Source organism: Ursus americanus, chromosome 35, assembly GCF_024610735.1.
Source record: "Ursus americanus isolate L20-20 chromosome 35, mUrsAme1.1.p, whole genome shotgun sequence".
NCBI classification, from domain to species: domain Eukaryota; kingdom Metazoa; phylum Chordata; class Mammalia; order Carnivora; family Ursidae; genus Ursus; species Ursus americanus.
Genome location: NC_142161.1, coordinates 27,798,859 through 27,813,641, shown reverse-complemented (window position 1 = coordinate 27,813,641; position 14,783 = coordinate 27,798,859). Strand labels below are relative to the sequence as shown.

Genomic DNA, 14,783 nt, shown 5'->3' with positions numbered 1-14,783 from the left:
AACCAGAAATCACACTTGTATCCAGCTTTAGTGACGTGCTTAGAAAAGTTTATTTTGTGCTTAGACTATTTTCCTAAAGCATCACAAAATTATTATACATCCAAAACTCTTCAATGGTAGAATATTTAGTATTCTAAAGGCAAGGCCTTTCAAGAAAGCTGTTGTACATTATGATACTGTAGAAGTCTACTGGAGTCACACAGCAGCAGAGTCTAGACAAAGGGGACATTACAGAAATTGTCTATTACATACAGGACAAATGATTCACTCTGAGTTACGGTTTATCCCCTTCTTATAGATAATACAGTTCTTACTGCCACCCAGCACCCTTCCCCACTTTTGCCGTAAGGTGAAAAACTCTGTGCTCTAACTCGCTGAGGAGTAAAAACATCTCAAATGTCCCATCCTGCTGATGCCCACCTGTGAAATACTACACAATAAAAAGTACAGCAGAATATGGATTGTGTGTGTTCAAAATGTAAGAATGCTATGATTTTTAAACATCAAGCATATACAGACTTTGTAAAATTAATTAAGAATTTCCTGTGTGAGGATGAATATACACTGGAAACATACACTATAAGATACTTTTTCCTGAGTAGAATACTAGCTTTATTTTATATCAAATTAAGTTTCTATGAACTTTCAGAATTTAAAACATCAAGGCTTTTCCGCAACATCAAATGAAAATCAGGAATGTTCACCTTCATATCCAAAAGAAAAAAAGAAGTTCGAGCAGAGTTCCACAGAATGATACAAAATCTGAAATGAACGTCCAAAATTTAAGTGATCGGTAGACAGCTCTTCAATTTTAAGGATCCCTCAGTAAACTTCGGTTTGAAACAACAAAAAGGGACTATTTATTAAAGAATGAAAAACACTTCCAGAAAATTATCCAATTTGGAAAATAAAAAATGTAACCCATGGTTAAGTACAAATCATACAGAGAACAGAGGGGAACAAAAAAGGTAACTGACCTTTACTGGAATCAAGACTTACATAAAAACTTCCTACATCAGTAGCATATCCTGTATTATCACATGTAGAAAACTGTAATTAAGCAAGGTGGTTCTTATTAGTTGCATAATCTAAAAATATGAAGAAATTTTGGACTATATCTCTAAAATGACCAGAGTTGTCACTGAAATACACATTTCTTGAGACAATGGGCAGAAAGTTCCCATTTATGGGAAATATGTTCTTTTTTTCACACAGTGAAACTGAGAAAAATTATATCAAATGAGAAATCTTTTTCTCCAAAGTAATCTCCTTAAATACCTCAATAATGCAATATTTGGGAAATGTAATCTTTCAACTAAGAAAACTTGAAACAGATTACTAAACACGCTCAAATCTTATTGCTTGGCACCAGATTTTTCAAAAGTTAAAGAATTGTTTAAACCATCGTACTGCCATTCTTATATCCTATTTCAAACGTTTTTACGTAGTGCTACTTTTATTTTCTGAAGGTAGTCTGTTCAATCTGATGACAATCTCGACTGAACCCTGCAATGTACAAGCATGTCACAGCTCACTTCAAACCAAAAGAAATGATCAATCTTCTCTTTTTGCCAAAATAGTATTATGATATTAATAAAAATTAACTAGGATCTATCTGTGGCCAATGAAGGACCCACAGGACGTTGTCTTATGGCATTCTGTGCAAAGTCTTTCTTTGTTCCTTCTTTACTTCCTGCTTCCTCTTCTGACACATCTTCTTCATCAGCCTCTTGTTCCTCCTCCACTTTTTGCAAAGGTTGAGAAGATTCTGGTAATAATTTTTCTTAAAGATAAAAACCAGAGGGAATTAAGAGGTACGAACTTCCAGTTATAAAATAAACGAGTCACTGAGATGAAAAGTACAGCATAAGGAATATAGTCAGTAATACTGTAATAATATCGTTTGGCAACAGACAACATTCATGGTGAGCATTAAAAAAAAAAAAAAAAGATCAAGACCAAAAATGGGTTTTTTTTGTTGCTGTAATACATTTGCACTGGAGTAAAATCAAGACACAATTCATACACCCATAAACTGCTTTGCCACTTATTTATCAATCACAAGGTCAGATTTCCAAAAGGAAAAAGTTATCTTTAAGAGTGACGACATAAAAGTGAAAATTGGTTTGAAAGATCCATTTTACTTACCAAATTTATTATAATTACCTGCCTGTTTATAACTGAACTGAAATAAACCAAAATTAATGCTGTGAATGAAGATGCTGTAAGAAAATACACTGCATTCAACAGAACCATCTTAATTTGCTATTAAATCTTCCAGTGAACAAGTACAACTGAAACAAACTCCAACACTACCCTTGTTTCAGTTCCCAGGTGAACAGGAATCAGACATTTACAACTGAAGGTTATATTCCTACCCAGGTTGTTTCCAAGGAGTTTCACAAATGTTCTTCCTTACATATATAACTTTATTAAGACATAATTACAAATAATAAAATGTACAAATCTTAAGTGTACAGCTCAGTGAATTTTTAACTCTGTCCACACACACACACCCTTTCCATTTTTTTAACAAGGCCTACTGATAGATAACTTAAACTTGGAACACACCACGTTACTGAGAGATACAGAACACAGAATTGGGCCAATGAGCTTCAGCCTGTTCAGTGATCCTAGACTGCCCCTAACCTTAGGCAATCCAGAAGAGAGTAGGGAGACGCAAGGGTGCAAGGCAGAAGAAAACACCGGAAGCAACTACCACATGGTAGACAATCTGTCGTTTGGTCTGGCATCCCTCTTTCTGTTGGGTTCCTTGTACCACATCCCATGTAGCTGTGGTGAGCACTAGAGTTCACAGCAGTGGTTCTCCCAGGGGGATTCTGCTGCTCACTCCACCACCCCAGCCAAAAGAACAGTCAGCAATGTCTGGAGATATTTTTGGTTGTCACAACTAAGAGGAGCGGTGTTACTGCCAAGCAGTGGGAAGCTGCCAAACATCCAACAATGTACAAAAGACAGTCTGTCACAATTAAGAATTAACCAGCCCAAATGTGAGAAGTGGCCAGGTTGAGAAACGGCAGTTTACAGTGACGATACCAAACAAGTGAGCTCTCTACACCAGCGGAGTGCACCAGAGTTTTTCTAAAAGATAGGTGGGTGCAGGGGAAAAGTGTATTTTCTTCTTACTCTGGATTGTGAGCTACAGCTTTCTTATCACTTTAACGCTAAGGACTGGAAGGAGCCAAAAATGGCTTTCCAAGCTACAGCACGGAAAACTAAGCAGTTCGGAAACACAACACCTTAACATTTGAGCCCTAGGATCCAGCCATCTCTGCTCTCAGACTTCCTCGCTACCTTGAAGCAATAAACTTCTATTTCGCTTAAAGCTGGACTGAGTTGGGTCTTTCCCTAGCAACTCAAAATCTAAGCTAAATACATCCTGGAAAACAACTCAGATCACGTGGCCTGCTATAAAAGGGGTGGTATCCCATTCAAGTATGGGTTACTATCTATCAGTCGTGCCACAGATTACTTAAGAGACAAATTTGTTGTTAATGTTTTTCAAATGATATAAATATTAAACGTACATTCAGCAAATTTTAAATTGTCTTTTAAGGAACCATTTCTTTCCCTACAGGTCAGTGGCTCTTGTTGGATAAAATGATTCCTTCCCCTGTATATGTCCTTTTCAGTATTGATGTAACGATCTAAGAAATGAGAAGATAACCTGTCAGTTATCAGCAATCTCCACTGAGTTCATTTCACGAGCGCTGACCTCAATAAATCCTAAGTCATGAAAGGCAGCACAATGAAAATGTCATGCCAACAGTCTAATTTAGGCTCTATTCTCCACTCTGTCACTTCTGTGTGACCCTGGAAAAATAGTTCATCTCTCTGAGCCTTTCTTTCCTCGACCACAAAATGGAAGAGTATCACTTATGAAATCTAGAGTGTTACGGAAGTGGGATGAATGGGATGGCGTAAAGTGAAAGTTCTTTATAAACAGCAAACTGGAGGGCTTCCATAGCACTGCAACTTTCAACATTAAATGCATGTTTGAGAGGCAATTATACTAAGACAGACACCAGTGAATACTTAATTATATAAACGCGTCTTGCAGTACAGTGTCAATGCCACTCCTAAATCAGCTATGGGAATTACTTTTCCCAATATCCTACCATAAAAACTTAGACTTGGCTAGCATACAAAGAAAATTCTTCAAATGTGGTCACTGTAATAATGAATGACTTCAAGAGCAGAACATATTCAACTTCTGATTTAAGTAAACTCAAATGGATCCAGGAATATGATGGTTCACATAAAATGACATCAGATCAATGTCATTAAATACCTACAAGTTATATGCAGTGTTAAAATTCTCCACACTACAAAAACCAAGAAAGTAACTATGTTCCAAATCCACCAGGTTGTCATTCTTAAATGAAATAAATATCCCCCTACCCCTTCCAATATAACCTACTACTCCACATTTAGAAAGCTAAGCTGGAAGGGGAACCTATTACATGTGTGATTGCATTCGCAGAAATGAACAGAATTACAGTGAATAAAAAATAAACACTAAAAAATATACTCACTGGAAGGGTATGGCTGTGGTCTGCGCCTTTTTGAAGGAAAAAGGCAATCTGCCACAAATATCATACACTGCAAAAATAAACACAAGAAATCTGAATGTATATGAAAGAACTAGTTTAACTATATTAAATTATCAGATGTAAAAGTTTTTTTCCCCTAGTACTCTGAAAAATAAAATACTTACGAGTCCTAGTAATAGTCCTGAAAGCAGAGTTGCTAAAGCAAAAACTGTATAGGATCCCCAAACTGGTAATCCAAGGTCTTCAATAAAATAGTTATGGCAAGTCTGAAATCAAAAGAAAAAAAAAATAAACTAAAAACCTCATTGTTTAAAATAAACGGGTAGTGTCAAAATGTTTAAAATAGAAATAAAACTTTAGCCCATACCCGGATCCACATAGATAGCTGAAAGAGGGCAGACATACTACTCATCCTGAAAGAAAGGAGAGAGGACTGAAAAACTGAGTAAGACACACAATTCTGAAGTAAAATGTGCTCTGTCTTCTAGTTTTCAGTCTACAATTTCCCCAATGTGACAGATTTTATTGCTGGTAGTAATCAAGATTAGTGATACATCACTGATTTCAAGCCTGTATTAAGAAGTCTTGTTAATGGGGTCGCCTGGGTGGCTCAGTCGTTAAGCGTCTGCCTTTGGCTCAGGGCGTGATCCCGGCGTTATGGGATCGAGCCCCACATCAGGCTCCTCCGCTATGAGCCAGCTTCTTCCTCTCCCACTCCCCCTGCTTGTGTTCCCTCTCTCGCTGGCTGTCTCTATCTCTGTCGAATAAATAAATAAAATCTTTAAAAAAAAAAAAAAAAAGAAGAAGTCTTGTTAATGAAAATTAAGTTTTTGAATTGCTGTCACTATGTGATGTCCTCATAAATAAAACACTTGATAACTTTTTTCCTTTTCCCTACTGCTTTGATATTAGCCTTTTACCTTTCACCTGATGATTTCTCTAATATACTCTGAATAACAGCTTATAAGCTCTATAGAACCAGTTAAAGTCAAGTGTACTGTAAGCAAATGGCAACTCTTATTGACCCTTAAAATTCTCCAAAGAATGAGCAGAGATGGGAGCCTGAAGGAAGAACTGAGAGCACTTGTTGAACTGATCCTTCCCACCTAAGAATTACCCTTTTGAATTAAAATTAAATAAAACTTACAATAGCATTAGTTTGATATACTTTAATGATATACAAACAAATTACACAGAAAATAAATACTAAGTAATAATATAAATAAAAATAATTATTATTTTCACATAAACCCAATAGTTTAGACAGGCATTTAGAAAAAAGGCATGCTCCAGAACTAAAAAGGGTTTGTGGGTTCCCGACTGCTTCCCTCTAGCGCAAGCGTTGCCACCAACACACAAACTAATTCACACCTAAGCCAAAGTTCACGAACTCAGGATGACCTAATTCATTGCCCATCATCGGGTGGGTGAATGTACTAACACTGGAAGTACCTCTTATTCAGACCGCCAATACAAAAGGCATGGACTGCTGGACCCCTGAGGACTCAACAAAGACTTACAAGCAACTCCTTCTTCTGCTGGAGAGGGGAGAAGTTATTTATGCGACTTCAACTTAATAAAAATCAGTCGTATTTTCAGTTCAACATAGAAAGGTGGTTCAATCATGTTACTTCTGTTGTTTAAATTGCAAAATGGGAATAGGAACAAGAACTGAAACATAAAGCACTGCGTAGCCTCACTATAGTCAGCACTAATTAGGTTCTATCAGGAATATTAAGTGCCTTATCTGGGTTGGCGTGTTGGTTCAGCAGGCGGAATCCTGACAGATACAGGACAATTCAATTCAGAGATTTTCACAGGAAGAGAGGTTAAGGGAAAGGTGCTAAAGACAAAATTCTATTTCAAAATACCGCTTACGGCTGATCTTTCCTCCACTCCCAGAATCCATAGTATTTTTAGCTCTTATACCATTGGTGTAACAACCCTACATTCTCCAAGAGCAAGTGTGGTGAGGAGACAGGAAGAGAAAGCTTAGCCACACCAGGATGAGTCCATGGGGACCTCAGCAAAACTCAGTATTTCCAGATGGCTCTCAAATGACCTGTGAGGCCTTACACCCCAGGAGCTAGCAGGAAATATGCTAGCTATCTCCAACCCTTACTACTCCATATATCTAGCTATTTATAAAGCCCAGGGGTTACTCATGCCAGTAAGGTCACTTGTTCAACCATACGAGTCAACCAAAACACTATCAGATGGGTAGAGTAATTCAATCACATTAAGAAGTGAAATCTAAAGGTAGCCAGAGGAGGTATATGTCTGAGGCTTCTCATTCAAATATTAAGCTCAAATGATAACTTTACCCTTGTATTGCTCATGAAGATGGATTAGTTTTTGATGATAGAAATGACCATGATCTACAGAGCTAAAATATTCCTGAAAAGGCTCCCAATTCTAGTGAATGCCTCCTTCTAGCTTAACAAGAATCAACGTATCTGACTTAGAAGAAAAGTCAACCTAAAAATATCACAGTAAATATGAATGTACCTTAAGGGCCCAAGAATTAAAATCCAGTATAAATGCTTTATTTCCACAAAATTAATTGGTCCAATTAATTCTGAAATAAGTAAAAGAAAAATCCTCATACTTACAGAACAGAACCTGGACCAAACCATGATGAAACAGGTTCAATACTCTTCCACTCTTTCTCACTTATAAAGTTTATGAAGTCCTTCTTAGTCCTTGGGCCCTGATAGCGCCTAAATTCACCACCTTTACAACTAAAGAGGGTCAGAATCACACATTAAGCAGAACCAAATAAATAAATTTTGTATTTGTTTTGCTATTTCTTAAACCTCATTTTACAGTCAATCCTTACATTCAAAATCATTAGTAATGCACAAGTAACAAATTATACTAATTGCCTACTCAACATCTTAGATCCAAATTTGTTTAAACAATGGGGTTATAAACAATCATAAGCCTTAAGACTGTTATTACCTTTACAAATAATATAACAATGAAACACCAGAGTTATACGTCAATTATAACTCAATAAATGTGTAATGCACATATCAAAAGAATAACTACATGAAAAGTCATTAATATAGTGTCTGGTACTTATTAATTATTAGCTATTTTTAAGCTACATAGGTTAAAAATTTAAGGCATTTTTCTGGTATTTTCAGTCCTAATCACATCATCTTAACCATGCTACTTTGAACTGCTAGAGGTATCTGGTCAGATTTCCTTTCCTCCTATTTCAGTGATTCTATTTACAATCTACTTTGCATTCTTCCTGACCGCCCCCTCCCTACCTCCCATTCCCAATGTATGGAGTTCTCATAGGTTCAAAAATGCTCTGTCTGCTCCCATTTCTTCACTATTTTCAAACTACCCTCAATAATACTGCCAGTCTAATCCCATATAATACTTCTATTTTTACTGCTTAAGTACAAACACTTTCAAGAGCTTCCTACTACCTATAGTAGGGTTAGAGGATCCTTTAGCCATCCAGAGCCAAAGACCACAAGAAAGCCCCCACTCAAAAAAAAAACAACGTTTTTATAAAGGCAATGGCATTTGTGCTGTTTTTCAAGAATAGGCAGGAGTTCAACGGGCCAAAGATTGGGCATGATAAACAAGTGAGTTAAAAAAAGGACAGGAAATTCCATATAAGTTCAGGGGGTGTTAAGAAGTGAGAAGGAAAATGAGAGACACAATCAGAACCAGTTAAGGGACATGTGGAGAAAAAGATTGAGTGAAAAGGGACAGTGCTACTTATGGTGACAGAGAATATGCCTACAAATAGACACAAGGGGAGTAGGGATGAATACAAAGGTAGAGGGAGGGGCGCCTGGGTGGCTCAGTCCTTAAGCGTCTGCGTTCTCTGCCTTCGGCTCAGGGCATGATCCCGGCATTCTGGGATCCAGCCCCACGTCAGGCTCCTCCGCTATGAGCCTGCTTCTTCCTCTCCCACTCCCCCTTGCTTGTGTTCCCTCTCTCACTGGCTGTTTCTATCTCTGTCAAATAAATAAAAAAAATCTTTAACAAAAACAAAAACAAAGGTAGAGAGAAACAGACATAAACAAGAAAAAAAAAAAAGAAACAAAGAAAAGCGAGATACAGACACACAAAAAATTGCCAGGTTGCTTCCAAACTTTAAATGAGAAGTACCTCCTGGCATTCAACCCACCAGCTAGATGAACTTTAAGGTACAGGGCAGGTACAGGCCTACCTCAGAGATATCATGGTACCACCCCAGTAAAACAATTATCACAATAAAGAAAGTCACAAGACTTTGGTTTCCGAGTACATAAAAATATTTACTATACTGTAGTCTGTTAACTATGCAGTAGCATTATGTCTAAAAAAAATTTACATACCTTCATTTAAAAATATTTTATTGCAAAAAAATGTAAACCAACATCTGAGCTTTCAGCAAGTTGTAATCACTTATTATGGGCCACCATAAGAAACAGAGTATTGAAAAAGTTTGAAATACTGCAAGAATTACCAAAATGTGACACAGAGACACAAAGTGAGCAGATGCTGTTGGAGAAATGGTGGATTCACTTGACACAAGGTTGCCACAAACCTTCAATCTGTAAAAAACTGCAGTCTCTGGGAAGCACAATAAAATGAGGTGTACCTGTACAGATCTGAGATTTCCTATCCCCGGTTTAGAAGATAAATTCAAACTAAAAGACCTGATACTGAAGACTAAACAATCTTGCTCATTCTGACTTAGCACTCAATCATTTCACCTGCTACTGTCCAAAGACTGAGCTACAGCCCTCTCTTAACTAATTTTTGAACATACCATAACCCAATTTATGACTGTTCGTGAGATTATTCCAAGGATGAAACACTTACTTCTGCACTCTTCTGAAAATTCAGGGTTGTGTTTACATCCCCATATTCTCCAGGAACCACCCTAGCCCAGTGATTTTTCCCTTACCAAACTTTCTACAGACTTAACACTTTAACTCTGGGCTCATAATCATTTACTATGCTATATGGTATCACACTATTTCATGTGACCACCGCCCTCCAAAATAATTACAAAGCTCTGAGACCAGGGGCTGTCTCAGATCTCATCCATCTACCTAAAGACACCTAGGAAAACGCAAAACGCAAAATGAGTCTTACTGAATATAATGTTCCTTAAGCATGATCCAGGCCAGAGGCCTAGTATTCTGATTATGCTATGCTGCATCCTTCTCCTTAACTACAGACTATTTAAATACTTACTGATAAATAGTAGGAAGAGCAGTTATGATAAATCGTCCACTCAGCCCTAAAAATGATAAAGAAAGATTAGAAATAAATACAAGAAAGAACAGAGAGCAGGTTTTATATGAGCCAACAATCACCACTTAAAAGTCGATTCTGAATTATTTAAATACTAACGGGGAAAGCATATGAAATTATACCTAAAAATAGCTGAGCTTTGTAGCAAACAATGAAAAAAACCCCAGTTATGTAGTGAAAGCAACTTTAAAAAAAATCAACCCTATTGCACATTATCTCAACTAAAAGTATGTAAAAGCTTGAATACTGAAGATATCTGTGAAAATATATTTATATATATTAACATTTGATCAATTATACCACTGTATGATAAGACTATTAGCTATGAGTAATGGGGCAGCACACTATAACAGTAGTCTTAGAAAGGTCTAAAATCATATGAAATTGCATTTGACATTCAAAAGACAAAGGCAGAGTCTAATGTGTTGTTAAAAATGGAAAATATTTTGAACCTTTCATAAGATGAGCAATAACAAAAACAACATTATTAACCATGTGTTAGGCAATAATATAACTAAGGATTATTCTCTCTATGCCTCAGTTTTCTTATCTGTAAAATGGGGGATATTACCTATCTCACAGGGTTATAGTTTTGTATAGGATAAATGCAAAACACCTGGAGCAATATCCGTACTAGGTAAGCACTCAATAAATACTAGCTATTATTACTATCTGGGGTGGGAACAGAGTCAACATTCCAGGTTTACTGTGAACAAGAACAAGTAAGATGAGGCTGGTCTAAGAAAGGAGCATCCTTAAGAACAGGCCTGCCACTTATTCAGGGGGCCAAGTCAGGAGTGTATGTGACCCCACAACTATGAGGTCTTTGTATTAAAAGCATGTCCTCAAATTACAAGTATTAAATTTGAAACCCAATTAAGAGATTGGGATCACTCGTCAGGGAATGTGCCCTTGGCTCTATAAAGAACCTCAACCACATGCTCCTTATTCTGAAGCTTGGTATGGATGCAAATGATGGCCTGGCCAATGTCCATCTAAACCACATTATTCTAGGACTTCTCAAAGGCATTTTACACGCTAGTCTGGGGTCTGGGATACAAAGGAAAAAAAGATCAGAGGCAGTTAAATGGGCAAGAATGGGGAGAGGGCAATGTCTCCAAGGTCCCTTAGAGCAACACATAAAAGGAATGAGCTGCATATACAACCACGGAATCTGCTTTCTGTAGCCACAGCACAAGGATCCCTCATCGGAGAGGTGGATGAGTCAGCTCACATACTACAGTTATGTTTTCAAAACGTAATGAAAGGCAGTTAAGACCAAATGATGTGGCAAACAGGATGAACACACGGAGCCAATCTGCAAACACTACCCACAACGTACAGTACCTGGCTGCTCTGTGACATCTACTTTTGCAACATTAACCTCAAGATCCTCTCCCCATTCAGCAAAACTTTCCCATTCTGGTTGAAGATTCTGACAAGCAGGACACCACGGAGCATAACTAAGAAACAGAATATTAAAAAAGTTAAAGCAATCTAATATGACCGTATGGAGATAAAAATTCTAAGTGTATAATTTATGAAGAATATCTTATACTAAAAACAAAATAGCAAAATGATTAATTTTGTGAAGATGAAAAAGCTTTAACTGTGGGTCTAACATTCTGGAAATCAAAACTACCTGATAATGCTAATCACAGAAAAGTAATTCTGAGAGTAAGCTCTTAAGACAAAAATAAGTTCGTAAGTTCACATGCAAAACAGCTCTTTAAAAACCTTTGAATTTCTCGGGGTGCCTGGGTGGCTCAGTCGGTTAAGCACCTGTCTTTGGCTCAGGTCATGATCCCAGGGTCCTGAGATGGAGCCCCAAGTCAAGATCTCTGCTCAGCAGCGAGAAGTAGGCTTCTCCCTCTGCCCCTTCCCCTATATGTGCCCTCTCTTTTTCTCTCAATAAATAAATAAAGTCTTTGAATTTCTCCAAAAATATGTGGCCACCAGAAACCTCAAAACCAAATCTGGAGTTCACCAGTTTTAATAATTTGCACTACAGGAGTCACAAATGAGAAAAATAGCAAGTGCCCAGGGCTGAGGTGAACAAGGAAATGCATGCCCCTACTTCAGAGGGGAACCATCACTCAGCAAGACCACCAGGAAGGGATTTACAGCTAGGTAGCAGGCTCTATCTTATTTAAAAGAAGCTGAAAATCTGCATTTTTATGTTAAAATGTTACTTCAAAACTTAACCCAGAAACAAACACTAGGCAAGCCAAACAAAATTCCTTTGGCCAGCCCTTGGTCAGCCAGTTTCTAAGACCTCAGGTTTATAAATGTATGGGTAAATTTATTAGCTTTTTAATTACTCCTCTGATATTCCGCATCTTTCAAGGCCCTGACCTCTTCCTAGGATTTCATTTTTCGCTTTATTGTATATCATCTTTTAATGTGCTTCAGTTTTTTTTTTAATAGAGCCAAGAAGAATAAAGCATGTACTTGCTGAACACCAGAGTACAGTTTCTACATTTCATTATATTGAACTTTTTTTTTATGAAAATAAAATTCCTAAAAGTAATCGGCCCTGTGGAACAAGACTAGTACCATACATAAAAGGGAAAGTCCTTAACAAGAGATTGTATTTCAATGAAAATATCTCTGTGACAAAACTGATCAGGATGGATGTAATGCAGATAACAGACTTGTAATAAGAGCAGACTATCGTTAGGACTAGTACTAGATCCCTCTTTCAAGCTCCTTTTGTTTCTTAGGTGCTTTTTAAAGTCTTAACCTCAAACTCAGTAAGCTAAAAGAACAAAAAAAAAAGAAGCACTACAGTATATTCCAATTTCACAAAGTTGTTCTAATTCAAATCCCTAATAAATTTTTGACCACTGTATTTATACAGTTTGATCAAATGTGTTTAAAAAAAAAAACCTCCTTATGGGGCGCCTGGGTGGCACAGCGGTTAAGCGCCTGCCTTCGGCTCAGGGCGTGATCCTGGCGTTCTGGGATCGAGCCCCACATCAGGCTCCTCTGCTATGAGCCTGCTTCTTCCTCTCCCACTCCCCCTGCTTGTGTTCCCTCTCTCACTGGCTGTCTCTATCTCTGTCAAATAAATAAATAAAATCTTTAAAAAAAAAAAAAAAAAACCTCCTTTTTACTTGGCTGTATTTTGCATATAAATTCATAATCACTATTGTTTACTATTCATGAAACTGTGAATATTTTATTGGCACAATCTAAAACAAGTTATTCACAACAATAAAAAACAAATGTTGTCTCTGGTTATATTTCCTCTCCACTGCAGCTCAATGGGTGCCCGAAAATTCATTTCACTAAGTTACAGATTATATGTATACTACATAAACATTTTCCCCTATCTTTTCCTCCACTCCTTGATTTTATGACTCAAGAGTTACTGATTTGGCCTTTTGCGCTCTCCTTTAGGGACATCCACCTCCATCCATTAACTGGCAACCCAAGCATACAGGAAAACACTCACCTGATCTCTGTTAAAGAAGGGGGCTGTTCTAACAATTATTGCATACCTACTCTTATTTAGGCTTTGAAAACAGAAAGGAAGCCAGTATAGCAATACCGGGCCAGATTAATTAAAGCCTTTAGGTATTTCTCTCACTTGTAAAATGCAGGAAATAATACCCATTTATAGAATCTGTAGAGAATTAAATCGGATAATGTATATAAAGTGCTTAGCAGTGTTTAGTACAGTTAACACTCAACAGTGGTGTTTGTTACTAATACTGCTAACACCACTATTATCAATAGTACTACAACCATCATCACCACCACCACCAATTTAGCAACTAAAACAAAAACAGGCAGTTATTTTCTACCCATGCAGAAGAGACATTATAACAGAATCACCACAGATACATGATTTCCTCTGACCAGTAAATGATGACCTACCTGGTGGTCTTAAGAGTTTATAATCGCACTCATACATTAATTTTATTTTTTAATGCAATAACACTTGGACGTAAGAGTAACAATCCAAGATATTCAGTACTTTGCAAAAACACACATCCAAAGAAAAATTGAGATGCGGAGAAAGAGAAAAGAAAAAAAAAGGATAAAGAAAATTTAACAATAATTCAACCTGAATTTATTCAGCAGCTAAAATAAAAATATACCCAACCCATAAAATAAAATTTAAAATAAAAGAGTCTCAAATTCCAACACTGTAAATGGACTTTTAAAGGATAATTAGACAAAAGGAGAAGGGAGGTTCTGCTCATTTGCTGTTTTGTAAAGTTTGGTGAAAAGTAAGTCTAGAAGTTCGTGAAGGATCATTCTAAAATAAGTAACTGTATAGAAACTAGTCAGACGAATCACCTCCACCCCCACAGTCATGAAAAGTTGAGAAAATTCCAAGTTGAACGCCGCCTCTTAGGAGCACCACAGCGCTAGAAACGAAACTAGGGTGCACACTTGAGAAGAAACTTAACACGCCCCGGTAAGAAATGAGAAGGGGGTGGGACCAAGCTGATCCGAAGAGGAGTTTAGGCATCTCGAGGAGTCAGGGGCGCCGGCTCCACGGCACGGAGTGGAGTACCGGCGAACCTGGGACCCGCAGGAGGTGGTGAAGGGACGTGAAGTCGGGTGTCCAGACCTGGATCTAGGACACGGACCTTCCGGCCCACCGAAGGGACCCGAGACAACCGCCCCCCACTCACAATTCTATCATCCACTCTCCTTCCAGCAACTCTTTCCAATTCTCGTCCGTGATGACGCGCACGTCGCTCCGCCGCGCGTGGGTCCAGGGAGCCCCCCAAAGCAAGAGCAGCAACACTGCTACGGGAACCACGGGACTCCCGCAGGGCGTCATTTCTGCAGCCTGCCCACCCCACAGCAAGCGCAGCAGCCCCCACCTCCGCGCAGCCGCTCCTCACTTCCGCCCTCGCGGGCTTATCTGCTCATGCGCCTGACCGCGCGGCCCAGCGCGCGCGCGCGCGCGCGCGC

General features: G+C 38.1%; 1 protein-coding gene and 1 non-coding gene across 2 annotated transcripts; both read right to left on the bottom strand.

Annotated features, from left to right (window-relative positions):
- Positions 1–26: 26 nt before the first annotated feature.
- On the bottom strand, positions 27–14,733 carry TMX1 (thioredoxin related transmembrane protein 1). The gene is made up of 8 exons (XM_045798634.2): positions 14,498–14,733; positions 11,196–11,311; positions 9,789–9,834; positions 7,187–7,315; positions 4,942–4,987; positions 4,739–4,840; positions 4,557–4,623; positions 27–1,783 (listed from the first exon to the last, which is right to left on the bottom strand). The coding sequence occupies exons 1-8, from the start codon at positions 14,647–14,649 to the stop codon at positions 1,605–1,607; spliced, it is 837 nt and encodes a 278-aa protein (XP_045654590.1). The 5' UTR covers positions 14,650–14,733; the 3' UTR covers positions 27–1,604.
- Positions 10,958–11,091, bottom strand: LOC123794325 (small nucleolar RNA SNORA70). Its single transcript, XR_006780182.1, has one exon. It is a non-coding gene; the product is annotated as a small nucleolar RNA SNORA70 (small nucleolar RNA).
- Positions 14,734–14,783: the final 50 nt, after the last annotated feature.